Source organism: Giraffa tippelskirchi, chromosome 7 (genome assembly GCF_054371585.1).
Source record: "Giraffa tippelskirchi isolate mGirTip1 chromosome 7, T2T-mGirTip1v1.2.pri, whole genome shotgun sequence".
NCBI classification, from domain to species: domain Eukaryota; kingdom Metazoa; phylum Chordata; class Mammalia; order Artiodactyla; family Giraffidae; genus Giraffa; species Giraffa tippelskirchi.
Window position 1 is genome coordinate 65,479,079 of NC_137281.1, and position 27,891 is coordinate 65,506,969.

Genomic DNA, 27,891 nt, shown 5'->3' on the forward strand with positions numbered 1-27,891 from the left:
CAGCTTGTGATCTCCTTTGGAGCAGCGTGGCCCACCTGGCTGCAACGGAAGAGACACAGCTGACAGGGAAACAACAGCTTAGATCTGACAGCCGGAAAGCTCTGTCAAAAGGGACCTCCCTCTTCACACCGTAGAGGCTGTAGGAGCCGCCAGGGTTTGGGAACCAGTGCTGGGGCCAAAATGACTCCACAGCTGTTTTCCTTCCTGGGGAGGGTTCTGGCTCCAGTGGGAATGGCTCAAGTCTCCTAAGGTTCTGAAAGCCCACTGTGTGCAGATTCACGGTACACAGAGAAGAGAAGGTGGAGTCCTGCCCTGGAGGTGGGCACAGCTCACGGATGAGCCAGGCAGGCAGGCAGGCAGGCAGGGCATGAGAACACCTGAGCTGCCTTCATGAGTGAATGGTGTGGGGGCAGAGGAAGAGAAGCCGGTCTGCTCCCTCATGTGGTGCCCAGGGCAGGTTGTCCCCAGAGGAAACCCTTACGACGGTGAGGACTATCACTGCTGTTTCCCAAGGGGTTCCGTCGGTGCGTGTCTTCCCCGGAGCGGTCAGGCCGTCTCTAAAGTACACTGGCCATGGGCATTGCCTCTCCTTGGAACTTCCCATGTGTTTCTCTTTTTTATGGAACAGTGATTTTTTAGAGGGGTTCTGGGCCACAAGGTTGTTGGGTCATTTTCTAGCCTTCTGTCGTGAAGAACGCTTTCCTGGGCGTTGGGGTGGTTTGTTGTTCCAGCTCCCTTTCTTGGCTTCTTTTGGGAGCTGGTGCAACAAGAGGAGCTCAGCCTCTGCCTTCTGGCTGAGATGTCACCCTTCAAACAGCAATGCCTGCCTGGAGATAATGATGGCATTTGCCAAAAGGGCTTCGTTTGGCACATGATATCTTGAAAGGACGTACACCGTCCTTTCAGCTATCAAAGGCTAGTTCAAATGACATACAAATGAGAACTCTCCAATGGAGTCTTACAGTAGGTGGAGAGTCCGAAAAAAACTCCTTCAGTCATTTCACTGAGAGTCATTGATTGGGGACACCAAGAATATAGGAAGGAATGCAGAAAGAAAAGATGAAATTGTGTTCAGGATCGGGGGGAGGGATGAACAGGGCGTGCTTGCCTTGAATCCAGGCTTTGTTGGGGGGTGGGGCATAAAGATCGAACGGGTCTGAAACTACAAATTGGGATGGTAACACAGTATCACCAGAGTTACACAACAGTGTTCCCAAATTGCAACAATGATGAAAAAGTTTACTAATCCCAACTTAACCAAGAGAAATACAGGAAACCATACACAAAATAAAACATCACCAGAAAGGTGGAAACAAACCAAATGCAAAGCAGTTCAGGGGAAAGGAACTCCATGTCCCCTGGGGGCAGACCGAGTTGCCGGCGTCCACGGTGAGCAGACAGGGATGGAGGCTGCAGAGCCGACCGCTCCCCTGGACGTGGTGTTTCCGTCAAGGGCTCTGGGTCTCTGCCCAGAGCGGGGGCTCGTTCTTCCTGCAGGGGCGAGTGAGTCATCGTCGGCGTCTGGGTGTTGCGCGGGAGCCAGGGCAGGCTCTCCCTGCCGAGGCGGTGACTCCTCCTCTGCCTCGGGTTCTCCTGCCAAAGCCCGAGCAGGTACAGGTGCACGTGGAGGTGGAGGTTCTGGCTGAGGGGGTGGGACGTCAGTGCCTGGGGCTGGGGGCCCTGCAGGCACGGAGATCCGATCTGCCCGGTGTGCTGGCCAGTACCCAGCTGGCCTGGTGTCTCTGCGAGGGCAAGTCTCGGTTCTCCATCTGGCCTCGGTGGATCCCTGGGTCCTGCACCTGGAGCCACCACCTCTGTAGGGACAGGTCTGGGAAGTAGAGCCTGGTTCCAGTTGGAGGCCAGTGCTAGAGCTGGGGGAGAAGCAAAGTTTGCCCACAGGCCAGCCTTGGCATGTGCGTATCCCGGGACAGAAAGCTTCCAAGAGATTCCCAAAGAGTACCCAGGGTCGGATGTCTTTTGGGACTGAAGTGTGCAAGATGGGGGTGGGGGTGTGAGGCCAGCACTTGTTGCAGGCCCAGCAGCATCTTTCGGGGACTCGTCCGTGTGTAGCTCAGCACCCCCTCCCCACACACTCCCGTGCACCAGCCCCAGCGTCCTCACCTCTGTGCTCTGGCGTGCTGGGCTCCAGGTCCTCCTGCTGCCTCAGAGGCCGGGGTTCTCCGGACTCTGGGTCGGAGCCGGGTGTGCTGAGCTCCGTGGCAGCCTCAGACTGGCCCGCCGGGTGTATCCTGGGCGGCGTCTCGGCAGCAGGCCTTCCCCGCCTCCGCTTCGCCCCCGGTGGGGCTGATGCCTCCGTGGGCACGCTCACCTGGAGCCTGCACTGGGCCTCACGGGCGGGGGGGTGGTGCTCCGACCCCTCCCTCCGGGAGGTGGACGGGGTGTCCCCGTCCTCGGCCTCATCACGTGGGAAGCTCTGCAACGACAGTGACCGTCAGCCAGCCGTGCTGGGAGTTTTCCGAGCTGGGCCTGGCCAGTGGAGCCGCTGCTTCTGCCTGCTCGAACTTCTCTTCCCAGAAGGGTCAGAGACGTGTGTCTGCTCAGATCCCCACCCGGGAGGAAAGAGACCCACCTGAGGGTGTGAGGTCAGCCTGGGCGGCCGGCGCTGCCCGCACTCTCCCCATCCCACCCAGCCTGCTCTCCCCTGGGGTGTGGACACAACTTGTCCGCAGGCTTCTGACCCCACATCCGCCTGGGCTTCCTTGAGGGAGACACACCCCGAGAAACCCGCATCCACACACACAGGCAAAGGACCCGCTGTTTCCGGGTGGCATGGGAGAGGTGGCCTGGCCCCGCCTGGGGCTCCCCGTGTTACCTTTCTGTTTCTCCGGGCAAAGGGCCAGAGGCCTCTCGGGGGTGCCCTGAGCCAACGTCGACAGGGTGCCCACGCACACTGCCTGTGAGCTCTCCTGAGGCCCCGGCCTCTGGGCAGGGGCAAACAGCAGAACATCCTGGCAGCAAGTGATCTGGCTGGGGGCTCCTCTCCGCTCTGGAGGCCTGGATACCCGGGTTGCGGGTTCTGTTGGGTTCTGTTGCCGGCAGGTGACATCATTTCCTGGGGTTCGTGCTGAGGTCCCTTCCCCAAAACTTCGCAAGGGAATCTCTGGGTTTCTGACTGCTCGACCACCCCCCTTAGGCCATGTGCAGGCACAGTGACAGCCACACAGCCCAGCCCACAGCCCTGGGGAGGCCTGGGTGCAGCCAGGGCCTGAGCTCCGAGGACCCCGCTGCTCTCAGACCAGGCTCCTTCTTCTCATAAGTGGTGTGGCCCTGGACAAGCATATGCCCCTCAGGGTTTCCCCGGTCTCTCCATCTGCAGAGTGGGGGTCATTCTCCCATCTGTTTCCTAGGTCTGTCGGCCTACGAGCAGCTCCATGCCTTTCCACCTGGGGCTGATATCACGTGGAGCTTGTGCGCTGAGACTTCAGAAAGAAAGACTCCATCCAGGGCTGACACAGCACAGAATGGGGCAGAACGAGGCCTGGATGCGCCGTGGTACCCAGGAAAAGGCACTCCCCCTCCTGACTGTTTGGAGACCCCGCATGCAAGTTGGAGGACCGAAAGGAAGACTCGAAGGTCTCCCTCTCTGATAGAAAAGAGTAGCCAACTTTCTGGTCCTCTGTTTCCATTGAGATTCTGTTCAAGTGTCCCAGCTCGGCTTCTGCGGGTGGCTGAGCTTCTAATGGCTCCCTGCGTTCTTGTGTTTTCCTCTCCAAACCTTCCGTCCGTTTCCCCCTTCTGGGGTGGATGGGCGCTGTCATTGCTTCTACCTTCGAGACAGATTGATGAAAAGTCTGGACCATCGACTCCTTTCCTCTCTTTGGTTCCGTGTCTCTCTCTGGCTGTGTCCCTCTCTTTTCCTTTCTCGATTCAGTCTGTGTCTTCCTCTTTCTCTCTCGTGTGTGGATGGATGGATGCTAGGAATGCACATGTATATGATTAGATGAGGGTTATGTTTTAGGGATAGGTTAGAGGGAGAGAAAGGCTTTAGGTCGGAGTTGGTCATGGGGGAAGGGTCAAGGGTGGTGGTGGTGTTTCTTGGAATCTGAGTGCTGTGCATTCTTCGTCTCTTTCCATATGAACCCCTTCTCAGATACACCACTTGCAAGGAGTCTCTCATGTTCCGTTTCCTATCTTTTGCATTTGTGAATGCTTAGCTTCTCTGTTGTGAAGAGGTTCCATTGGATGGAAACCCATTGGTGTACTTGGTTTCCCTCTTTCCCTTACTTGAAGAGACCCATTTCTACCTCCGCCCAGCAAATGGCAAGGAGACTCTGATGTTAAGGAGCCTTTGACCTACGCTTCTTTCTAGCTATCTCATGACATCAGTCTTTAGGGTGAGGTTTTTCCCCGATATTGAGGTGGTGTGAGATCAAAACCAATAGCGTTCTTCAGATGTAGCTGTCTGGTTTTCCCATGGACATTGATTGAAGAGGCTTTCTTGTTCCCATTTGGATATTCTCCCCTTCTGTGTCAGAGATGAGTTGACCTTGGATGCCGGGGTTTGTTTCTGGACCCTCAACTTTATTCCATCGATCTGGATCTGTGTGTGTTGTTGTATTCCCAATAGCATACTGTCCTGCTGCTGCCGCTGCGGCTAAGTCACTTCAGTCGTGTCTGACTCTGCGCGACCCCATGGCCTGCAGCCTACCAGGCTCCTCCGTCCAGGGCATTTTCCAGGCAAGAGTACTGGAGTGGGTCGCCATCGCCTTCTCCGATACTCTCCTGAGGATCCTAGTTTGGTCGTCTAATTTCCTTTCACACAACCTTGGACGTCCGTATCGGGGCTTTTTCGTCGGATTGTATTGACAATTTAGGCTCTTTTCTGTTTCCGTAACCCCTTTTGCAATTCTTTGTTCGGTGCGAACATGCATTGGCATTTTGGGAGGAATAGCATCGAAGCTGTGGATTGCCTTGTGGGGCTGTGACATCATTTTCCCAATAGGAATTCTTTCAAGCCCTGAGCACAGCTTCTCTTTCCAGTGATTGGTGTGGGCTTGATCTTCTTTCTTCCATCTCTCGCCGTTTTGTGAGAACAGGTCCTTCCTTCCCTTCTGGGTTAGATGGACTCGTGGGTATCACTTCAGTGAATGGCATTGTCAGTGGGGGTGATAATTCCCTTCTCATTGGAAGACTTTGCTGTGAGTATTAGAAGTGCAAGTGATTTCTCTTCCCCTTCCTCCCTGTCCATCTCTCAGAGCCACCGGGAAACAGAGGCCTCATCCAGGGTCACACAGGCCTGAGGGAGTGCAACCAGACTGTTGTTTCTTCAGGCCCTCAGTGCTGGACATCATCCGAGATACTCTGTGTGTGTCTTCCTCAGTCTGGCGTCCCTTCAGACCTTTCCCTAGTTTTCACAGGCTTGTTGTGTTGGTGTTCTTTGTCTCTTTGGAGACACGTCCTTGAGAATCTTTGTGTTTCCACTCATTCGTCTCGCGATGTATGACCTGTCTTTTGCTTTTGTAATGAGGTCTTTCCCACGGTAGATATCTTTGATTTTGCAAAGTCCACTGTATTCTCTGGGTTGTTTTGTGGACTGCCTTTTAGTTTTGTGTGTGAAGACTCAAAGCACGTGTCCGGTTTCTGCTCATTGTTCTTCTAGATTTGTGACAAGTTTTCATGGAAACTTTGTCTAGGGATAACTGGAAGTGAACTCGGTGTAAGGTGTCAAGTCTCCATCTCCATTCATGTCATGCCCTGCAGTTTCCAATTCCCTGTTCCTGAGTGGTTTTGGAGACCTTGTGGGAAGTTTGGTTGCATCGGAGTTTGCATTTCCACCTTGAGTAGATTCACACTGTTCTGCCCTCAGGGACACTGTCAAGGGGGAGTGAGGAGCAGCCTGCACTTGCAGCAGTGACCACACGGTGGGGCGAGTGCTGCTGTTCCCTCTGGGAGCCCCAGGCCACAGGCATCCCAGTGAGGAGCCAGCTCTGTGCTCAGCTGAAAGGAGTTAGTCTCTCAGGAGCCTCTGAGCCCTTGCCTTTGGATCACCCAGGGTGGGCACTTACTGTGACAGAAAAAAATTGCCCTGAATTCCATGGACGGAAGAGCCTGGCTGTGTAGAGTTCGTGAGTTGCCGTGAATCAGACACAACTGAGGACACAAAAACTCAATAGACTAAAACACTTTTTGGGGGTGGGGGGAGTGAAAGGGGGTGATGTGGGGTTTTTTGTCTTATATAATAGCCAAGGGAAATCTAGTTTAAACCTAAATTCACATAGATGGGAAAGGTATAGCTCTCCGTCACCCTATTAAAAAAAAAAAAAAACGACTTAACTTTTCTGAAAGTTTATTTAGTAGCTTCCTTGAGCAGTTCATTGTGAAGCATTTTTTTTTTTTTTCTGTGACATTGGCCTCATTAAAAAGTACGGTTTGCGTTTACTGGATAATTTTGTTCATTGGTTTGTTAGGGAATCTTGGTAATATTTGAGTTTCCTGGGGAGCATGGTCACATGACCTGGCCCTGGCCAATCGGTGCGTTCCACCTCCCTGGCCACTGTGATTGGCTCCGGACTGGGGCAGTGCCCAATCGGGGCCCAGGGCCGGGCCTCACGTTGGAAGCCAGGGGAAGACGAGCTCTCGTCCTGCTGGGGTAGGGGAAGGGGTGGGGCCGGGGGAGGTCAGGTTCCAGCAGTGGGAGGGGCTTGAGGTCCGCCTGCGGCAGTTGGTGACCTTCCTGCTCCCCTCAGGGCAGAGCCGCCGGCCTGAGAATGAGGGCGCTGCTGAGCCCAGGGGCTGGGATGGCCCGTTGCTGCTGTGGTCCCAGAGCTCCACCCGAGACCTGAGGAAGGCCGTCTGCCCGTGAGTCCTCTCCCGCTTGTCTGTCAGCTTGTTTGAAGCATGCTGGGTTTTCTGCCCAGCTGGCTAAGGGGAGTCCCTGGAAATGCAAGGGTGTGGGTTTTGGCAGACTTCAGGGAAGACATGCCAGATGAGCCTGGGAGACTCCAGCTTAATCTGGATTCAGGAGATATCTCTTCGGGCCAGCTAGTAATTGTAGGATAAGCCTAATGAGTCTTCACAGGATGAAGAGAGTAACGTGCCAAGGTAGCAATCGATGTCCTCCTTCGAGAGGATGAAGCTGGTGCTCAGAGAAGGGGGGAACTTGGCCACAGCAAGGAGGTGTGCACCCAGACAGAACCCCCAGATCCGGCCATTTGAGCTCAGGGAGGCCACTGGTGTGGCTTGTCCCTGTGGCAGGGGCCGAGGCACGCAGCCCACCCTGATTCCTGCGGGGGCCTGACTTGGGAAGTGCCATCTGGTAGCTTTGAGACTCACCAAACCAAATTGCACTGGAGAGAGGAAGGACACCTTCCTTCATCCACCCCCCACCCCCGCCGGATTCCCACATACCCTGACCCCTTTCTCTGGATTTCGGAGCCATTTCCAGAGTCCCGCTCATATGACCTCATTCGAAGTGCACTGTGGCCGAGCTGCCATGTGCAGCTGCTACCACAGCAGCCAAGGGCTTTAGCTCCCGAGTACCTCCCTTCCTTTGGAACTTGGGGGCCCTCTACTCCCCACTTGCACACCACAGACCTTTGCTGAGGATTGTGGGGACCCTCACTCAGTTTGCAGCACGTTGTAGCCATCCCTGTCCTCTCAATACCTCCCTTGCAACTCAGCTTGTGAGCTCCTTTGGAGCAGCGTGGCCCACCTGGCTGCAACGGAAGAGACACAGCTGACAGGGAAACAACAGCTTAGATCTGACAGCCGGAAAGCTCTGTCAAAAGGGACCTCCCTCTTCACACCGTAGAGGCTGTAGGAGCCGCCAGGGTTTGGGAACCAGTGCTGGGGCCAAAATGACTCCACAGCTGTTTTCCTTCCTGGGGAGGGTTCTGGCTCCAGTGGGAATGGCTCAAGTCTCCTAAGGTTCTGAAAGCCCACTGTGTGCAGATTCACGGTACACAGAGAGGAGAAGGTGGAGTCCTGCCCTGGAGGTGGGCACAGCTCACGGATGAGCCAGGCAGGCAGGCAGGCAGGCAGGGCATGAGAACACCTGAGCTGCCTTCATGAGTGAATGGTGTGGGGGCAGAGGAAGAGAAGCCGGTCTGCTCCCTCATGTGGTGCCCAGGGCAGGTTGTCCCCAGAGGAAACCCTTACGACGGTGAGGACTATCACTGCTGTTTCCCAAGGGGTTCCGTCGGTGCGTGTCTTCCCCGGAGCGGTCAGGCCGTCTCTAAAGTACACTGGCCATGGGCATTGCCTCTCCTTGGAACTTCCCATGTGTTTCTCTTTTTTATGGAACAGTGATTTTTTAGAGGGGTTCTGGGCCACAAGGTTGTTGGGTCATTTTCTAGCCTTCTGTCGTGAAGAACGCTTTCCTGGGCGTTGGGGTGGTTTGTTGTTCCAGCTCCCTTTCTTGGCTTCTTTTGGGAGCTGGTGCAACAAGAGGAGCTCAGCCTCTGCCTTCTGGCTGAGATGTCACCCTTCAAACAGCAATGCCTGCCTGGAGATAATGATGGCATTTGCCAAAAGGGCTTCGTTTGGCACATGATATCTTGAAAGGACGTACACCGTCCTTTCAGCTATCAAAGGCTAGTTCAAATGACATACAAATGAGAACTCTCCAATGGAGTCTTACAGTAGGTGGAGAGTCCGAAAAAAACTCCTTCAGTCATTTCACTGAGAGTCATTGATTGGGGACACCAAGAATATAGGAAGGAATGCAGAAAGAAAAGATGAAATTGTGTTCAGGATCGGGGGGAGGGATGAACAGGGCGTGCTTGCCTTGAATCCAGGCTTTGTTGGGGGGTGGGGCATAAAGATCGAACGGGTCTGAAACTACAAATTGGGATGGTAACACAGTATCACCAGAGTTACACAACAGTGTTCCCAAATTGCAACAATGATGAAAAAGTTTACTAATCCCAACTTAACCAAGAGAAATACAGGAAACCATACACAAAATAAAACATCACCAGAAAGGTGGAAACAAACCAAATGCAAAGCAGTTCAGGGGAAAGGAACTCCATGTCCCCTGGGGGCAGACCGAGTTGCCGGCGTCCACGGTGAGCAGACAGGGATGGAGGCTGCAGAGCCGACCGCTCCCCTGGACGTGGTGTTTCCGGCAAGGGCTCTGGGTCTCTGCCCAGAGCGGGGGCTCGTTCTTCCTGCAGGGGCGAGTGAGTCATCGTCGGCGTCTGGGTGTTGCGCGGGAGCCAGGGCAGGCTCTCCCTGCCGAGGCGGTGACTCTTCCTCTGCCTCGGGTTCTCCTGCCAAAGCCCGAGCAGGTACAGGTGCACGTGGAGGTGGAGGTTCTGGCTGAGGGGGTGGGACATCAGTGCCTGGGGCTGGGGGCCCTGCAGGCACGGAGATCCGATCTGCCCGGTGTGCTGGCCAGTACCCAGCTGGCCTGGTGTCTCTGTGAGGGCAAGTCTCGGATCTCCATCTGGCCTCGGTGGATCCCTGGGTCCTGCACCTGGAGCCACCACCTCTGTAGGGACAGGTCTGGGAAGTAGAGCCTGGTTCCAGTTGGAGGCCAGTGCTAGAGCTGGGGGAGAAGCAAAGTTTGCCCACAGGCCAGCCTTGGCATGTGCGTATCCCGGGACAGAAAGCTTCCAAGAGATTCCCAAAGAATACCCAGGGTCGGATGTCTTTTGGGACTGAAGTGTGCAAGATGGGGGTGGGGGTGTGAGGCCAGCGCTTGCTGCAGGCCCAGCAGCATCTTTCGGGGACTCGTCCGTGTGTAGCTCAGCACCCCCTCCCCACACACTCCCGTGCACCAGCCCCAGCGTCCTCACCTCTGTGCTCTGGCGTGCTGGGCTCCAGGTCCTCCTGCTGCCTCAGAGGCCGGGGTTCTCGGGACTCTGGGTCGGAGCCGGGTGTGCTGAGCTCCGTGGCCGCCTCAGACTGGGCCGCCGGGTGTATCCTGGGTGGTGTCTCGGCAGCAGGCCTTCCCCGCCTCCGCTTCGCCCCCGGTGGGGCTGATGCCTCCGTGGGCACGCTCACCTGGAGCCTGCACTGGGCCTCACGGGCGGGGGGGTGGTGCTCCGACCCCTCCCTCCGGGAGGTGGACGGGGTGTCCCCGTCCTCGGCCTCATCACGTGGGAAGCTCTGCAATGACAGTGACGGTCAGCCAGCCGTGCTGGGAGTTTTCCGAGCTGGGCCTGGCCAGTGGAGCCGCTGCTTCTGCCTGCTCGAACTTCTCTTCCCAGAAGGGTCAGAGACGTGTGTCTGCTCAGATCCCCACCCGGGAGGAAAGAGACCCACCTGAGGGTGTGAGGTCAGCCTGGGCGGCCGGCGCTGCCCGCACTCTCCCCATCCCACCCAGCCTGCTCTCCCCTGGGGTGTGGACACAACTTGTCCGCAGGCTTCTGACCCCACATCCGCCTGGGCTTCCTTGAGGGAGACACACCCCGAGAAACCCGCATCCACACACACAGGCAAAGGACCCGCTGTTTCCGGGTGGCATGGGAGAGGTGGCCTGGCCCCGCCTGGGGCTCCCCGTGTTACCTTTCTGTTTCTCCGGGCAAAGGGCCAGAGGCCTCTCGGGGGTGCCCTGAGCCAACGTCGACAGGGTGCCCACGCACACTGCCTGTGAGCTCTCCTGAGGCCCCGGCCTCTGGGCAGGGGCAAACAGCAGAACATCCTGGCAGCAAGTGATCTGGCTGGGGGCTCCTCTCCGCTCTGGAGGCCTGGATACCCGGGTTGCGGGTTCTGTTGGGTTCTGTTGCCGGCAGGTGACATCATTTCCTGGGGTTCGTGCTGAGGTCCCTTCCCCAAAACTTCGCAAGGGAATCTCTGGGTTTCTGACTGCTCGACCACCCCCCTTAGGCCATGTGCAGGCACAGTGACAGCCACACAGCCCAGCCCACAGCCCTGGGGAGGCCTGGGTGCAGCCAGGGCCTGAGCTCCGAGGACCCCGCTGCTCTCAGACCAGGCTCCTTCTTCTCGTAAGTGGTGTGGCCCTGGACAAGCATATGCCCCTCAGGGTTTCCCCGGTCTCTCCATCTGCAGAGTGGGGGTCATTCTCCCATCTGTTTCCTAGGTCTGTCGGCCTACGAGCAGCTCCATGCCTTTCCACCTGGGGCTGATATCACGTGGAGCTTGTGCGCTGAGACTTCAGAAAGAAAGACTCCATCCAGGGCTGACACAGCACAGAATGGGGCAGAACGAGGCCTGGATGCGCCGTGGTACCCAGGAAAAGGCACTCCCCCTCCTGACTGTTTGGAGACCCCGCATGCAAGTTGGAGGACCGAAAGGAAGACTCGAAGGTCTCCCTCTCTGATAGAAAAGAGTAGCCAACTTTCTGGTCCTCTGTTTCCATTGAGATTCTGTTCAAGTGTCCCAGCTCGGCTTCTGCGGGTGGCTGAGCTTCTAATGGCTCCCTGCGTTCTTGTCTTTTCCTCTCCAAACCTTCCGTCCGTTTCCCCCTTCTGGAGTGGATGGGCGCTATCATTGCTTCTACCTTCGAGACAGATTGATGAAAAGTCTGGACCATCGACTCCTTTCCTCTCTTTGGTTCCGTGTCTCTCTCTGGCTGTGTCCCTCTCTTTTCCTTTCTCGATTCAGTCTGTGTCTTCCTCTTTCTCTCTCGTGTGTGGATGGATGGATGCTAGGAATGCACATGTATATGATTAGATGAGGGTTATGTTTTAGGGATAGGTTAGAGGGAGAGAAAGGCTTTAGGTCGGAGTTGGTCATGGGGGAAGGGTCAAGGGTGGTGGTGGTGTTTCTTGGAATCTGAGTGCTGTGCATTCTTCGTCTCTTTCCATATGAACCCCTTCTCAGATACACCACTTGCAAGGAGTCTCTCATGTTCCGTTTCCTATCTTTTGCATTTGTGAATGCTTAGCTTCTCTGTTGTGAAGAGGTTCCATTGGATGGATACCCATTGGTGTACTTGGTTTCCCTCTTTCCCTTACTTGAAGAGACCCATTTCTACCTCCGCCCAGCAAATGGCAAGGAGACTCTGATGTTAAGGAGCCTTTGACCTACGCTTCTTTCTAGCTATCTCATGACATCAGTCTTTAGGGTGAGGTTTTTCCCCGATATTGAGGTGGTGTGAGATCAAAACCAATAGCGTTCTTCAGATGTAGCTGTCTGGTTTTCCCATGGACATTGATTGAAGAGGCTTTCTTGTTCCCATTTGGATATTCTCCCCTTCTGTGTCAGAGATGAGTTGACCTTGGATGCCGGGGTTTGTTTCTGGACCCTCAACTTTATTCCATCGATCTGGATCTGTGTGTGTTGTTGTATTCCCAATAGCATACTGTCCTGCTGCTGCCGCTGCGGCTAAGTCACTTCAGTCGTGTCTGACTCTGCGCGACCCCATGGCCTGCAGCCTACCAGGCTCCTCCGTCCAGGGCATTTTCCAGGCAAGAGTACTGGAGTGGGTCGCCATCGCCTTCTCCGATACTCTCCTGAGGATCCTAGTTTGGTCGTCTAATTTCCTTTCACACAACCTTGGACGTCCGTATCGGGGCTTTTTCGTCGGATTGTATTGACAATTTAGGCTCTTTTCTGTTTCCGTAACCCCTTTTGCAATTCTTTGTTCGGTGCGAACATGCATTGGCATTTTGGGAGGAATAGCATCGAAGCTGTGGATTGCCTTGTGGGGCTGTGACATCATTTTCCCAATAGGAATTCTTTCAAGCCCTGAGCACAGCTTCTCTTTCCAGTGATTGGTGTGGGCTTGATCTTCTTTCTTCCATCTCTCGCCGTTTTGTGAGAACAGGTCCTTCCTTCCCTTCTGGGTTAGATGGACTCGTGGGTATCACTTCAGTGAATGGCATTGTCAGTGGGGGTGATAATTCCCTTCTCATTGGAAGACTTTGCTGTGAGTATTAGAAGTGCAAGTGATTTCTCTTCCCCTTCCTCCCTGTCCATCTCTCAGAGCCACCGGGAAACAGAGGCCTCATCCAGGGTCACACAGGCCTGAGGGAGTGCAACCAGACTGTTGTTTCTTCAGGCCCTCAGTGCTGGACATCATCCGGGATACTCTGTGTGTGTCTTCCTCAGTCTGGCGTCCCTTCAGACCTTTCCCTAGTTTTCACAGGCTTGTTGTGTTGGTGTTCTTTGTCTGTTTGGAGACACGTCCTTGAGAAGCTTTGTGTTTCCACTCATTCGTCTCGCGATGTATGACCTGTCTTTTGCTTTTGTAATGAGGTCTTTCCCACGGTAGATATCTTTGATTTTGCAAAGTCCACTGTATTCTCTGGGTTGTTTTGTGGACTGCCTTTTAGTTTTGTGTGTGAAGACTCAAAGCACGTGTCCGGTTTCTGCTCATTGTTCTTCTAGATTTGTGACAAGTTTTCATGGAAACTTTGTCTAGGGATAACTGGAAGTGAACTCGGTGTAAGGTGTCAAGTCTCCATCTCCATTCATGTCATGCCCTGCAGTTTCCAATTCCCTGTTCCTGAGTGGTTTTGGAGACCTTGTGGGAAGTTTGGTTGCATCGGAGTTTGCATTTCCACCTTGAGTAGATTCACACTGTTCTGCCCTCAGGGACACTGTCAAGGGGGAGTGAGGAGCAGCCTGCACTTGCAGCAGTGACCACACGGTGGGGCGAGTGCTGCTGTTCCCTCTGGGAGCCCCAGGCCACAGGCATCCCAGTGAGGAGCCAGCTCTGTGCTCAGCTGAAAGGAGTTAGTCTCTCAGGAGCCTCTGAGCCCTTGCCTTTGGATCACCCAGGGTGGGCATTTACTGTGACAGAAAAAAATTGCCCTGAATTCCATGGACGGAAGAGCCTGGCTGTGTAGAGTTCGTGAGTTGCCGTGAATCAGACACAACTGAGGACAGAAAAACTCAATAGACTAAAACACTTTTTGGGGGTGGGGGGAGTGAAAGGGGGTGATGTGGGGTTTTTTGTCTTATATAATAGCCAAGGGAAATCTAGTTTAAACCTAAATTCACATAGATGGGAAAGGTATAGCTCTCCGTCACCCTATTAAAAAAAAAAAAAAACGACTTAACTTTTCTGAAAGTTTATTTAGTAGCTTCCTTGAGCAGTTCATTGTGAAGCATTTTTTTTTTTTTTCTGTGACATTGGCCTCATTAAAAAGTACGGTTTGCGTTTACTGGATAATTTTGTTCATTGGTTTGTTAGGGAATCTTGGTAATATTTGAGTTTCCTGGGGAGCATGGTCACATGACCTGGCCCTGGCCAATCGGTGCGTTCCACCTCCCTGGCCACTGTGATTGGCTCCGGACTGGGGCAGTGCCCAATCGGGGCCCAGGGCCGGGCCTCACGTTGGAAGCCAGGGGAAGACGAGCTCTCGTCCTGCTGGGGTAGGGGAAGGGGTGGGGCCGGGGGAGGTCAGGCTCCAGCAGTGGGAGGGGCTTGAGGTCCGCCTGCGGCAGTTGGTGACCTTCCTGCTCCCCTCAGGGCAAAGCCGCCGGCCTGAGAATGAGGGCGCTGCTGAGCCCAGGGGCTGGGATGGCCCGTTGCTGCTGTGGTCCCAGAGCTCCACCCGAGACCTGAGGGAGGCCGTCTGCCCGTGAGTCCTCTCCCGCTTGTCTGTCAGCTTGTTTGAAGCATGCTGGGTTTTCTGCCCAGCTGGCTAAGGGGAGTCCCTGGAAATGCAAGGGTGTGGGTTTTGGCAGACTTCAGGGAAGACATGCCAGATGAGCCTGGGAGACTCCAGCTTAATCTGGATTCAGGAGATATCTCTTCGGGCCAGCTAGTAATTGTAGGATAAGCCTAATGAGTCTTCACAGGATGAAGAGAGTAACGTGCCAAGGTAGCAATCGATGTCCTCCTTCGAGAGGATGAAGCTGGTGCTCAGAGAAGGGGGGAACTTGGCCACAGCAAGGAGGTGTGCACCCAGACAGAACCCCCAGATCCGGCCATTTGAGCTCAGGGAGGCCACTGGTGTGGCTTGTCCCTGTGGCAGGGGCTGAGGCACGCAGCCCACCCTGATTCCTGCGGGGGCCTGACTTGGGAAGTGCCATCTGGTAGCTTTGAGACTCACCAAACCAAATTGCACTGGAGAGAGGAAGGACACCTTCCTTCATCCACCCCCCACCCCCGCCGGATTCCCACATACCCTGACCCCTTTCTCTGGATTTCGGAGCCATTTCCAGAGTCCCGCTCATATGACCTCATTCGAAGTGCGCTGTGGACGAGCTGCCATCTGCAGCTGCTACAACAGCAGCCAAGGGCTTTAGCTCCCGAGTACCTCCCTTCCTTTGGAACGTGGGGGCCCTCTACTTCCCACTTGCACACCACAGACCTTTGCTGAGGATTGTGGGGACCCTCACTCAGTTTGCAGCACGTTGTAGCCATCCCTGTCCTCTCAATACCTCCCTTGCAACTCAGCTTGTGAGCTCCTTTGGAGCAGCGTGGCCCACCTGGCTGCAACGGAAGAGACACAGCTGACAGGGAAACAACAGCTTAGATCTGACAGCCGGAAAGCTCTGTCAAAAGGGACCTCCCTCTTCACACCGTAGAGGCTGTAGGAGCCGCCAGGGTTTGGGAACCAGTGCTGGGGCCAAAATGACTCCACAGCTGTTTTCCTTCCTGGGGAGGGTTCTGGCTCCAGTGGGAATGGCTCAAGTCTCCTAAGGTTCTGAAAGCCCACTGTGTGCAGATTCACGGTACACAGAGAGGAGAAGGTGGAGTCCTGCCCTGGAGGTGGGCACAGCTCACGGATGAGCCAGGCAGGCAGGCAGGCAGGCAGGGCATGAGAACACCTGAGCTGCCTTCATGAGTGAATGGTGTGGGGGCAGAGGAAGAGAAGCCGGTCTGCTCCCTCATGTGGTGCCCAGGGCAGGTTGTCCCCAGAGGAAACCCTTACGACGGTGAGGACTATCACTGCTGTTTCCCAAGGGGTTCCGTCGGTGCGTGTCTTCCCCGGAGCGGTCAGGCCGTCTCTAAAGTACACTGGCCATGGGCATTGCCTCTCCTTGGAACTTCCCATGTGTTTCTCTTTTTTATGGAACAGTGATTTTTTAGAGGGGTTCTGGGCCACAAGGTTGTTGGGTCATTTTCTAGCCTTCTGTCGTGAAGAACGCTTTCCTGGGCGTTGGGGTGGTTTGTTGTTCCAGCTCCCTTTCTTGGCTTCTTTTGGGAGCTGGTGCAACAAGAGGAGCTCAGCCTCTGCCTTCTGGCTGAGATGTCACCCTTCAAACAGCAATGCCTGCCTGGAGATAATGATGGCATTTGCCAAAAGGGCTTCGTTTGGCACATGATATCTTGAAAGGACGTACACCGTCCTTTCAGCTATCAAAGGCTAGTTCAAATGACATACAAATGAGAACTCTCCAATGGAGTCTTACAGTAGGTGGAGAGTCCGAAAAAAACTCCTTCAGTCATTTCACTGAGAGTCATTGATTGGGGACACCAAGAATATAGGAAGGAATGCAGAAAGAAAAGATGAAATTGTGTTCAGGATCGGGGGGAGGGATGAACAGGGCGTGCTTGCCTTGAATCCAGGCTTTGTTGGGGGGTGGGGCATAAAGATCGAACGGGTCTGAAACTACAAAGTGGGATGGTAACACAGTATCACCAGAGTTACACAACAGTGTTCCCAAATTGCAACAATGATGAAAAAGTTTACTAATCCCAACTTAACCAAGAGAAATACAGGAAACCATACACAAAATAAAACATCACCAGAAAGGTGGAAACAAACCAAATGCAAAGCAGTTCAGGGGAAAGGAACTCCATGTCCCCTGGGGGCAGACCGAGTTGCCGGCGTCCACGGTGAGCAGACAGGGATGGAGGCTGCAGAGCCGACCGCTCCCCTGGACGTGGTGTTTCCGGCAAGGGCTCTGGGTCTCTGCCCAGAGCGGGGACTCGTTCTTCCTGCAGGGGCGAGTGAGTCATCGTCGGCGTCTGGGTGTTGCGCGGGAGCCAGGGCAGGCTCTCCCTGCCGAGGCGGTGACTCTTCCTCTGCCTCGGGTTCTCCTGCCAAAGCCCGAGCAGGTACAGGTGCACGTGGAGGTGGAGGTTCTGGCTGAGGGGGTGGGACATCAGTGCCTGGGGCTGGGGGCCCTGCAGGCACGGAGATCCGATCTGCCCGGTGTGCTGGCCAGTACCCAGCTGGCCTGGTGTCTCTGTGAGGGCAAGTCTCGGATCTCCATCTGGCCTCGGTGGATCCCTGGGTCCTGCACCTGGAGCCACCACCTCTGTAGGGACAGGTCTGGGAAGTAGAGCCTGGTTCCAGTTGGAGGCCAGTGCTAGAGCTGGGGGAGAAGCAAAGTTTGCCCACAGGCCAGCCTTGGCATGTGCGTATCCCGGGACAGAAAGCTTCCAAGAGATTCCCAAAGAATACCCAGGGTCGGATGTCTTTTGGGACTGAAGTGTGCAAGATGGGGGTGGGGGTGTGAGGCCAGCGCTTGTTGCAGGCCCAGCAGCATCTTTCGGGGACTCGTCCGTGTGTAGCTCAGCACCCCCTCCCCACACACTCCCGTGCACCAGCCCCAGCGTCCTCACCTCTGTGCTCTGGCGTGCTGGGCTCCAGGTCCTCCTGCTGCCTCAGAGGCCGGGGTTCTCGGGACTCTGGGTCGGAGCCGGGTGTGCTGAGCTCCGTGGCCGCCTCAGACTGGCCCGCCGGGTGTATCCTGGGTGGTGTCTCGGCAGCAGGCCTTCCCCGCCTCCGCTTCGCCCCCGGTGGGGCTGATGCCTCCGTGGGCACGCTCACCTGGAGCCTGCACTGGGCCTCACGGGCGGGGGGGTGGTGCTCCGACCCCTCCCTCCGGGAGGTGGACGGGGTGTCCCCGTCCTCGGCCTCATCACGTGGGAAGCTCTGCAACGACAGTGACCGTCAGCCAGCCGTGCTGGGAGTTTTCCGAGCTGGGCCTGGCCAGTGGAGCCGCTGCTTCTGCCTGCTCGAACTTCTCTTCCCAGAAGGGTCAGAGACGTGTGTCTGCTCAGATCCCCACCCGGGAGGACAGAGACCCACCTGAGGGTGTGAGGTCAGCCTGGGCGGCCGGCGCTGCCCGCACTCTCCCCATCCCACCCAGCCTGCTCTCCCCTGGGGTGTGGACACAACTTGTCCGCAGGCTTCTGACCCCACATCCGCCTGGGCTTCCTTGAGGGAGACACACCCCGAGAAACCCGCATCCACACACACAGGCAAAGGACCCGCTGTTTCCGGGTGGCATGGGAGAGGTGGCCTGGCCCCGCCTGGGGCTCCCCGTGTTACCTTTCTGTTTCTCCGGGCAAAGGGCCAGAGGCCTCTCGGGGGTGCCCTGAGCCAACGTCGACAGGGTGCCCACGCACACTGCCTGTGAGCTCTCCTGAGGCCCCGGCCTCTGGGCAGGGGCAAACAGCAGAACATCCTGGCAGCAAGTGATCTGGCTGGGGGCTCCTCTCCGCTCTGGAGGCCTGGATACCCGGGTTGCGGGTTCTGTTGGGTTCTGTTGCCGGCAGGTGACATCATTTCCTGGGGTTCGTGCTGAGGTCCCTTCCCCAAAACTTCGCAAGGGAATCTCTGGGTTTCTGACTGCTCGACCACCCCCCTTAGGCCATGTGCAGGCACAGTGACAGCCACACAGCCCAGCCCACAGCCCTGGGGAGGCCTGGGTGCAGCCAGGGCCTGAGCTCCGAGGACCCCGCTGCTCTCAGACCAGGCTCCTTCTTCTCGTAAGTGGTGTGGCCCTGGACAAGCATATGCCCCTCAGGGTTTCCCCGGTCTCTCCATCTGCAGAGTGGGGGTCATTCTCCCATCTGTTTCCTAGGTCTGTCGGCCTACGAGCAGCTCCATGCCTTTCCACCTGGGGCTGATATCACGTGGAGCTTGTGCGCTGAGACTTCAGAAAGAAAGACTCCATCCAGGGCTGACACAGCACAGAATGGGGCAGAACGAGGCCTGGATGCGCCGTGGTACCCAGGAAAAGGCACTCCCCCTCCTGACTGTTTGGAGACCCCGCATGCAAGTTGGAGGACCGAAAGGAAGACTCGAAGGTCTCCCTCTCTGATAGAAAAGAGTAGCCAACTTTCTGGTCCTCTGTTTCCATTGAGATTCTGTTCAAGTGTCCCAGCTCGGCTTCTGCGGGTGGCTGAGCTTCTAATGGCTCCCTGCGTTCTTGTCTTTTCCTCTCCAAACCTTCCGTCCGTTTCCCCCTTCTGGGGTGGATGGGCGCTGTCATTGCTTCTACCTTCGAGACAGATTGATGAAAAGTCTGGACCATCGACTCCTTTCCTCTCTTTGGTTCCGTGTCTCTCTCTGGCTGTGTCCCTCTCTTTTCCTTTCTCGATTCAGTCTGTGTCTTCCTCTTTCTCTCTCGTGTGTGGATGGATGGATGCTAGGAATGCACATGTATATGATTAGATGAGGGTTATGTTTTAGGGATAGGTTAGAGGGAGAGAAAGGCTTTAGGTCGGAGTTGGTCATGGGGGAAGGGTCAAGGGTGGTGGTGGTGTTTCTTGGAATCTGAGTGCTGTGCATTCTTCGTCTCTTTCCATATGAACCCCTTCTCAGATACACCACTTGCAAGGAGTCTCTCATGTTCCGTTTCCTATCTTTTGCATTTGTGAATGCTTAGCTTCTCTGTTGTGAAGAGGTTCCATTGGATGGAAACCCATTGGTGTACTTGGTTTCCCTCTTTCCCTTACTTGAAGAGACCCATTTCTACCTCCGCCCAGCAAATGGCAAGGAGACTCTGATGTTAAGGAGCCTTTGACCTACGCTTCTTTCTAGCTATCTCATGACATCAGTCTTTAGGGTGAGGTTTTTCCCCGATATTGAGGTGGTGTGAGATCAAAACCAATAGCGTTCTTCAGATGTAGCTGTCTGGTTTTCCCATGGACATTGATTGAAGAGGCTTTCTTGTTCCCATTTGGATATTCTCCCCTTCTGTGTCAGAGATGAGTTGACCTTGGATGCCGGGGTTTGTTTCTGGACCCTCAACTTTATTCCATCGATCTGGATCTGTGTGTGTTGTTGTATTCCCAATAGCATACTGTCCTGCTGCTGCCGCTGCGGCTAAGTCACTTCAGTCGTGTCTGACTCTGCGCGACCCCATGGCCTGCAGCCTACCAGGCTCCTCCGTCCAGGGCATTTTCCAGGCAAGAGTACTGGAGTGGGTCGCCATCGCCTTCTCCGATACTCTCCTGAGGATCCTAGTTTGGTCGTCTAATTTCCTTTCACACAACCTTGGACGTCCGTATCGGGGCTTTTTCGTCGGATTGTATTGACAATTTAGGCTCTTTTCTGTTTCCGTAACCCCTTTTGCAATTCTTTGTTCGGTGCGAACATGCATTGGCATTTTGGGAGGAATAGCATCGAAGCTGTGGATTGCCTTGTGGGGCTGTGACATCATTTTCCCAATAGGAATTCTTTCAAGCCCTGAGCACAGCTTCTCTTTCCAGTGATTGGTGTGGGCTTGATCTTCTTTCTTCCATCTCTCGCCGTTTTGTGAGAACAGGTCCTTCCTTCCCTTCTGGGTTAGATGGACTCGTGGGTATCACTTCAGTGAATGGCATTGTCAGTGGGGGTGATAATTCCCTTCTCATTGGAAGACTTTGCTGTGAGTATTAGAAGTGCAAGTGATTTCTCTTCCCCTTCCTCCCTGTCCATCTCTCAGAGCCACCGGGAAACAGAGGCCTCATCCAGGGTCACACAGGCCTGAGGGAGTGCAACCAGACTGTTGTTTCTTCAGGCCCTCAGTGCTGGACATCATCCGGGATACTCTGTGTGTGTCTTCCTCAGTCTGGCGTCCCTTCAGACCTTTCCCTAGTTTTCACAGGCTTGTTGTGTTGGTGTTCTTTGTCTGTTTGGAGACACGTCCTTGAGAAGCTTTGTGTTTCCACTCATTCGTCTCGCGATGTATGACCTGTCTTTTGCTTTTGTAATGAGGTCTTTCCCACGGTAGATATCTTTGATTTTGCAAAGTCCACTGTATTCTCTGGGTTGTTTTGTGGACTGCCTTTTAGTTTTGTGTGTGAAGACTCAAAGCACGTGTCCGGTTTCTGCTCATTGTTCTTCTAGATTTGTGACAAGTTTTCATGGAAACTTTGTCTAGGGATAACTGGAAGTGAACTCGGTGTAAGGTGTCAAGTCTCCATCTCCATTCATGTCATGCCCTGCAGTTTCCAATTCCCTGTTCCTGAGTGGTTTTGGAGACCTTGTGGGAAGTTTGGTTGCATCGGAGTTTGCATTTCCACCTTGAGTAGATTCACACTGTTCTGCCCTCAGGGACACTGTCAAGGGGGAGTGAGGAGCAGCCTGCACTTGCAGCAGTGACCACACGGTGGGGCGAGTGCTGCTGTTCCCTCTGGGAGCCCCAGGCCACAGGCATCCCAGTGAGGAGCCAGCTCTGTGCTCAGCTGAAAGGAGTTAGTCTCTCAGGAGCCTCTGAGCCCTTGCCTTTGGATCACCCAGGGTGGGCATTTACTGTGACAGAAAAAAATTGCCCTGAATTCCATGGACGGAAGAGCCTGGCTGTGTAGAGTTCGTGAGTTGCCGTGAATCAGACACAACTGAGGACACAAAAACTCAATAGACTAAAACACTTTTTGGGGGTGGGGGGAGTGAAAGGGGGTGATGTGGGGTTTTTTGTCTTATATAATAGCCAAGGGAAATCTAGTTTAAACCTAAATTCACATAGATGGGAAAGGTATAGCTCTCCGTCACCCTATTAAAAAAAAAAAAAAAAACGACTTAACTTTTCTGAAAGTTTATTTAGTAGCTTCCTTGAGCAGTTCATTGTGAAGCTTTTTTTTTTTTTTTCTGTGACATTGGCCTCATTAAAAAGTACGGTTTGCGTTTACTGGATAATTTTGTTCATTGGTTTGTTAGGGAATCTTGGTAATATTTGAGTTTCCTGGGGAGCATGGTCACATGACCTGGCCCTGGCCAATCGGTGCGTTCCACCTCCCTGGCCACTGTGATTGGCTCCGGACTGGGGCAGTGCCCAATCGGGGCCCAGGGCCGGGCCTCACGTTGGAAGCCAGGGGAAGACGAGCTCTCGTCCTGCTGGGGTAGGGGAAGGGGTGGGGCCGGGGGAGGTCAGGCTCCAGCAGTGGGAGGGGCTTGAGGTCCGCCTGCGGCAGTTGGTGACCTTCCTGCTCCCCTCAGGGCAGAGCCGCCGGCCTGAGAATGAGGGAGCTGCTGAGCCCAGGGGCTGGGATGGCCCGTTGCTGCTGTGGTCCCAGAGCTCCACCCGAGACCTGAGGGAGGCCGTCTGCCCGTGAGTCCTCTCCCGCTTGTCTGTCAGCTTGTTTGAAGCATGCTGGGTTTTCTGCCCAGCTGGCTAAGGGGAGTCCCTGGAAATGCAAGGGTGTGGGTTTTGGCAGACTTCAGGGAAGACATGCCAGATGAGCCTGGGAGACTCCAGCTTAATCTGGATTCAGGAGATATCTCTTCGGGCCAGCTAGTAATTGTAGGATAAGCCTAATGAGTCTTCACAGGATGAAGAGAGTAACGTGCCAAGGTAGCAATCGATGTCCTACTTCGAGAGGATGAAGCTGGTGCTCAGAGAAGGGGGGAACTTGGCCACAGCAAGGAGGTGTGCACCCAGACAGAACCCCCAGATCCGGCCATTTGAGCTCAGGGAGGCCACTGGTGTGGCTTGTCCCTGTGGCAGGGGCCGAGGCACGCAGCCCACCCTGATTCCTGCGGGGGCCTGACTTGGGAAGTGCCATCTGGTAGCTTTGAGACTCACCAAACCAAATTGCACTGGAGAGAGGAAGGACACCTTCCTTCATCCACCCCCCACCCCCGCCGGATTCCCACATACCCTGACCCCATTCTCTGGATTTTGGAGCCATTTCCAGAGTCCCGCTCATATGACCTCATTCGAAGTGCGCTGTGGACGAGCTGCCATCTGCAGCTGCTACCACAGCAGCCAAGGGCTTTAGCTCCCGAGTACCTCCCTTCCTTTGGAACTTGGGGGCCCTCTACTCCCCACTTGCACACCACAGACCTTTGCTGAGGATTGTGGGGACCCTCACTCAGTTTGCAGCACGTTGTAGCCATCCCTGTCCTCTCAATACCTCCCTTGCAACTCAGCTTGTGAGCTCCTTTGGAGCAGCGTGGCCCACCTGGCTGCAACGGAAGAGACACAGCTGACAGGGAAACAACAGCTTAGATCTGACAGCCGGAAAGCTCTGTCAAAAGGGACCTCCCTCATCACACCGTAGAGGCTGTAGGAGCCGCCAGGGTTTGGGAACCAGTGCTGGGGCCAAAATGACTCCACAGCTGTTTTCCTTCCTGGGGAGGGTTCTGGCTCCAGTGGGAATGGCTCAAGTCTCCTAAGGTTCTGAAAGCCCACTGTGTGCAGATTCACGGTACACAGAGAGGAGAAGGTGGAGTCCTGCCCTGGAGGTGGGCACAGCTCACGGATGAGCCAGGCAGGCAGGCAGGCAGGCAGGGCATGAGAACACCTGAGCTGCCTTCATGAGTGAATGGTGTGGGGGCAGAGGAAGAGAAGCCGGTCTGCTCCCTCATGTGGTGCCCAGGGCAGGTTGTCCCCAGAGGAAACCCTTACGACGGTGAGGACTATCACTGCTGTTTCCCAAGGGGTTCCGTCGGTGCGTGTCTTCCCCGGAGCGGTCAGGCCGTCTCTAAAGTACACTGGCCATGGGCATTGCCTCTCCTTGGAACTTCCCATGTGTTTCTCTTTTTTATGGAACAGTGATTTTTTAGAGGGGTTCTGGGCCACAAGGTTGTTGGGTCATTTTCTAGCCTTCTGTCGTGAAGAACGCTTTCCTGGGCGTTGGGGTGGTTTGTTGTTCCAGCTCCCTTTCTTGGCTTCTTTTGGGAGCTGGTGCAACAAGAGGAGCTCAGCCTCTGCCTTCTGGCTGAGATGTCACCCTTCAAACAGCAATGCCTGCCTGGAGATAATGATGGCATTTGCCAAAAGGGCTTCGTTTGGCACATGATATCTTGAAAGGACGTACACCGTCCTTTCAGCTATCAAAGGCTAGTTCAAATGACATACAAATGAGAACTCTCCAATGGAGTCTTACAGTAGGTGGAGAGTCCGAAAAAAACTCCTTCAGTCATTTCACTGAGAGTCATTGATTGGGGACACCAAGAATATAGGAAGGAATGCAGAAAGAAAAGATGAAATTGTGTTCAGGATCGGGGGGAGGGATGAACAGGGCGTGCTTGCCTTGAATCCAGGCTTTGTTGGGGGGTGGGGCATAAAGATCGAACGGGTCTGAAACTACAAAGTGGGATGGTAACACAGTATCACCAGAGTTACACAACAGTGTTCCCAAATTGCAACAATGATGAAAAAGTTTACTAATCCCAACTTAACCAAGAGAAATACAGGAAACCATACACAAAATAAAACATCACCAGAAAGGTGGAAACAAACCAAATGCAAAGCAGTTCAGGGGAAAGGAACTCCATGTCCCCTGGGGGCAGACCGAGTTGCCGGCGTCCACGGTGAGCAGACAGGGATGGAGGCTGCAGAGCCGACCGCTCCCCTGGACGTGGTGTTTCCGGCAAGGGCTCTGGGTCTCTGCCCAGAGCGGGGGCTCGTTCTTCCTGCAGGGGCGAGTGAGTCATCGTCGGCGTCTGGGTGTTGCGCGGGAGCCAGGGCAGGCTCTCCCTGCCGAGGCGGTGACTCTTCCTCTGCCTCGGGTTCTCCTGCCAAAGCCCGAGCAGGTACAGGTGCACGTGGAGGTGGAGGTTCTGGCTGAGGGGGTGGGACATCAGTGCCTGGGGCTGGGGGCCCTGCAGGCACGGAGATCCGATCTGCCCGGTGTGCTGGCCAGTACCCAGCTGGCCTGGTGTCTCTGTGAGGGCAAGTCTCGGATCTCCATCTGGCCTCGGTGGATCCCTGGGTCCTGCACCTGGAGCCACCACCTCTGTAGGGACAGGTCTGGGAAGTAGAGCCTGGTTCCAGTTGGAGGCCAGTGCTAGAGCTGGGGGAGAAGCAAAGTTTGCCCACAGGCCAGCCTTGGCATGTGCGTATCCCGGGACAGAAAGCTTCCAAGAGATTCCCAAAGAATACCCAGGGTCGGATGTCTTTTGGGACTGAAGTGTGCAAGATGGGGGTGGGGGTGTGAGGCCAGCGCTTGCTGCAGGCCCAGCAGCATCTTTCGGGGACTCGTCCGTGTGTAGCTCAGCACCCCCTCCCCACACACTCCCGTGCACCAGCCCCAGCGTCCTCACCTCTGTGCTCTGGCGTGCTGGGCTCCAGGTCCTCCTGCTGCCTCAGAGGCCGGGGTTCTCGGGACTCTGGGTCGGAGCCGGGTGTGCTGAGCTCCGTGGCCGCCTCAGACTGGGCCGCCGGGTGTATCCTGGGTGGTGTCTCGGCAGCAGGCCTTCCCCGCCTCCGCTTCGCCCCCGGTGGGGCTGATGCCTCCGTGGGCACGCTCACCTGGAGCCTGCACTGGGCCTCACGGGCGGGGGGGTGGTGCTCCGACCCCTCCCTCCGGGAGGTGGACGGGGTGTCCCCGTCCTCGGCCTCATCACGTGGGAAGCTCTGCAACGACAGTGACCGTCAGCCAGCCGTGCTGGGAGTTTTCCAAGCTGGGCCTGGCCAGTGGAGCCGCTGCTTCTGCCTGCTCGAACTTCTCTTCCCAGAAGGGTCAGAGACGTGTGTCTGCTCAGATCCCCACCCGGGAGGAAAGAGACCCACCTGAGGGTGTGAGGTCAGCCTGGGCGGCCGGCGCTGCCCGCACTCTCCCCATCCCACCCAGCCTGCTCTCCCCTGGGGTGTGGACACAACTTGTCCGCAGGCTTCTGACCCCACATCCGCCTGGGCTTCCTTGAGGGAGACACACCCCGAGAAACCCGCATCCACACACACAGGCAAAGGACCCGGTGTTTCCGGGTGGCATGGGAGAGGTGGCCTGGCCCCGCCTGGGGCTCCCCGTGTTACCTTTCTGTTTCTCCGGGCAAAGGGCCAGAGGCCTCTCGGGGGTGCCCTGAGCCAACGTCGACAGGGTGCCCACGCACACTGCCTGTGAGCTCTCCTGAGGCCCCGGCCTCTGGGCAGGGGCAAACAGCAGAACATCCTGGCAGCAAGTGATCTGGCTGGGGGCTCCTCTCCGCTCTGGAGGCCTGGATACCCGGGTTGCGGGTTCTGTTGGGTTCTGTTGCCGGCAGGTGACATCATTTCCTGGGGTTCGTGCTGAGGTCCCTTCCCCAAAACTTCGCAAGGGAATCTCTGGGTTTCTGACTGCTCGACCACCCCCCTTAGGCCATGTGCAGGCACAGTGACAGCCACACAGCCCAGCCCACAGCCCTGGGGAGGCCTGGGTGCAGCCAGGGCCTGAGCTCCGAGGACCCCGCTGCTCTCAGACCAGGCTCCTTCTTCTCGTAAGTGGTGTGGCCCTGGACAAGCATATGCCCCTCAGGGTTTCCCCGGTCTCTCCATCTGCAGAGTGGGGGTCATTCTCCCATCTGTTTCCTAGGTCTGTCGGCCTACGAGCAGCTCCATGCCTTTCCACCTGGGGCTGATATCACGTGGAGCTTGTGCGCTGAGACTTCAGAAAGAAAGACTCCATCCAGGGCTGACACAGCACAGAATGGGGCAGAACGAGGCCTGGATGCGCCGTGGTACCCAGGAAAAGGCACTCCCCCTCCTGACTGTTTGGAGACCCCGCATGCAAGTTGGAGGACCGAAAGGAAGACTCGAAGGTCTCCCTCTCTGATAGAAAAGAGTAGCCAACTTTCTGGTCCTCTGTTTCCATTGAGATTCTGTTCAAGTGTCCCAGCTCGGCTTCTGCGGGTGGCTGAGCTTCTAATGGCTCCCTGCGTTCTTGTCTTTTCCTCTCCAAACCTTCCGTCCGTTTCCCCCTTCTGGGGTGGATGGGCGCTGTCATTGCTTCTACCTTCGAGACAGATTGATGAAAAGTCTGGACCATCGACTCCTTTCCTCTCTTTGGTTCCGTGTCTCTCTCTGGCTGTGTCCCTCTCTTTTCCTTTCTCGATTCAGTCTGTGTCTTCCTCTTTCTCTCTCGTGTGTGGATGGATGGATGCTAGGAATGCACATGTATATGATTAGATGAGGGTTATGTTTTAGGGATAGGTTAGAGGGAGAGAAAGGCTTTAGGTCGGAGTTGGTCATGGGGGAAGGGTCAAGGGTGGTGGTGGTGTTTCTTGGAATCTGAGTGCTGTGCATTCTTCGTCTCTTTCCATATGAACCCCTTCTCAGATACACCACTTGCAAGGAGTCTCTCATGTTCCGTTTCCTATCTTTTGCATTTGTGAATGCTTAGCTTCTCTGTTGTGAAGAGGTTCCATTGGATGGAAACCCATTGGTGTACTTGGTTTCCCTCTTTCCCTTACTTGAAGAGACCCATTTCTACCTCCGCCCAGCAAATGGCAAGGAGACTCTGATGTTAAGGAGCCTTTGACCTACGCTTCTTTCTAGCTATCTCATGACATCAGTCTTTAGGGTGAGGTTTTTCCCCGATATTGAGGTGGTGTGAGATCAAAACCAATAGCGTTCTTCAGATGTAGCTGTCTGGTTTTCCCATGGACATTGATTGAAGAGGCTTTCTTGTTCCCATTTGGATATTCTCCCCTTCTGTGTCAGAGATGAGTTGACCTTGGATGCCGGGGTTTGTTTCTGGACCCTCAACTTTATTCCATCGATCTGGATCTGTGTGTGTTGTTGTATTCCCAATAGCATACTGTCCTGCTGCTGCCGCTGCGGCTAAGTCACTTCAGTCGTGTCTGACTCTGCGCGACCCCATGGCCTGCAGCCTACCAGGCTCCTCCGTCCAGGGCATTTTCCAGGCAAGAGTACTGGAGTGGGTCGCCATCGCCTTCTCCGATACTCTCCTGAGGATCCTAGTTTGGTCGTCTAATTTCCTTTCACACAACCTTGGACGTCCGTATCGGGGCTTTTTCGTCGGATTGTATTGACAATTTAGGCTCTTTTCTGTTTCCGTAACCCCTTTTGCAATTCTTTGTTCGGTGCGAACATGCATTGGCATTTTGGGAGGAATAGCATCGAAGCTGTGGATTGCCTTGTGGGGCTGTGACATCATTTTCCCAATAGGAATTCTTTCAAGCC

At 55.2% G+C, this 27,891-nt stretch overlaps 2 protein-coding genes and 1 long non-coding RNA gene across 3 annotated transcripts in view; 1 reads left to right on the plus strand and 2 right to left on the minus strand.

The window, feature by feature from the left end:
* The first annotated feature begins 6,619 nt into the window (after positions 1-6,619).
* The window catches only part of LOC145514118 (uncharacterized), a 32,600-nt gene continuing 11,328 nt past the window's right edge, over positions 6,620-27,891 (plus strand). Inside the window, exons 1-2 of the long non-coding RNA XR_014059837.1 lie at positions 6,620-6,819; positions 21,984-22,095. This is a non-coding gene — a long non-coding RNA (uncharacterized LOC145514118). The remainder of the gene's footprint in view (positions 6,820-21,983; positions 22,096-27,891) is intronic.
* LOC145514098 (uncharacterized) lies at positions 8,856-10,631 on the minus strand. The gene is made up of 3 exons (XM_081511187.1): positions 10,471-10,631; positions 9,759-10,071; positions 8,856-9,508 (listed from the first exon to the last, which is right to left on the minus strand). The coding sequence occupies exons 1-3, from the start codon at positions 10,603-10,605 to the stop codon at positions 8,880-8,882; spliced, it is 1,077 nt and encodes a 358-aa protein (XP_081367313.1). The 5' UTR covers positions 10,606-10,631; the 3' UTR covers positions 8,856-8,879.
* LOC145514100 (uncharacterized) lies at positions 24,132-25,885 on the minus strand. The gene is made up of 3 exons (XM_081511189.1): positions 25,747-25,885; positions 25,035-25,347; positions 24,132-24,784 (listed from the first exon to the last, which is right to left on the minus strand). Exons 1-3 carry the CDS (start codon positions 25,879-25,881, stop codon positions 24,156-24,158), a joined length of 1,077 nt encoding a protein of 358 aa, XP_081367315.1. The 5' UTR covers positions 25,882-25,885; the 3' UTR covers positions 24,132-24,155.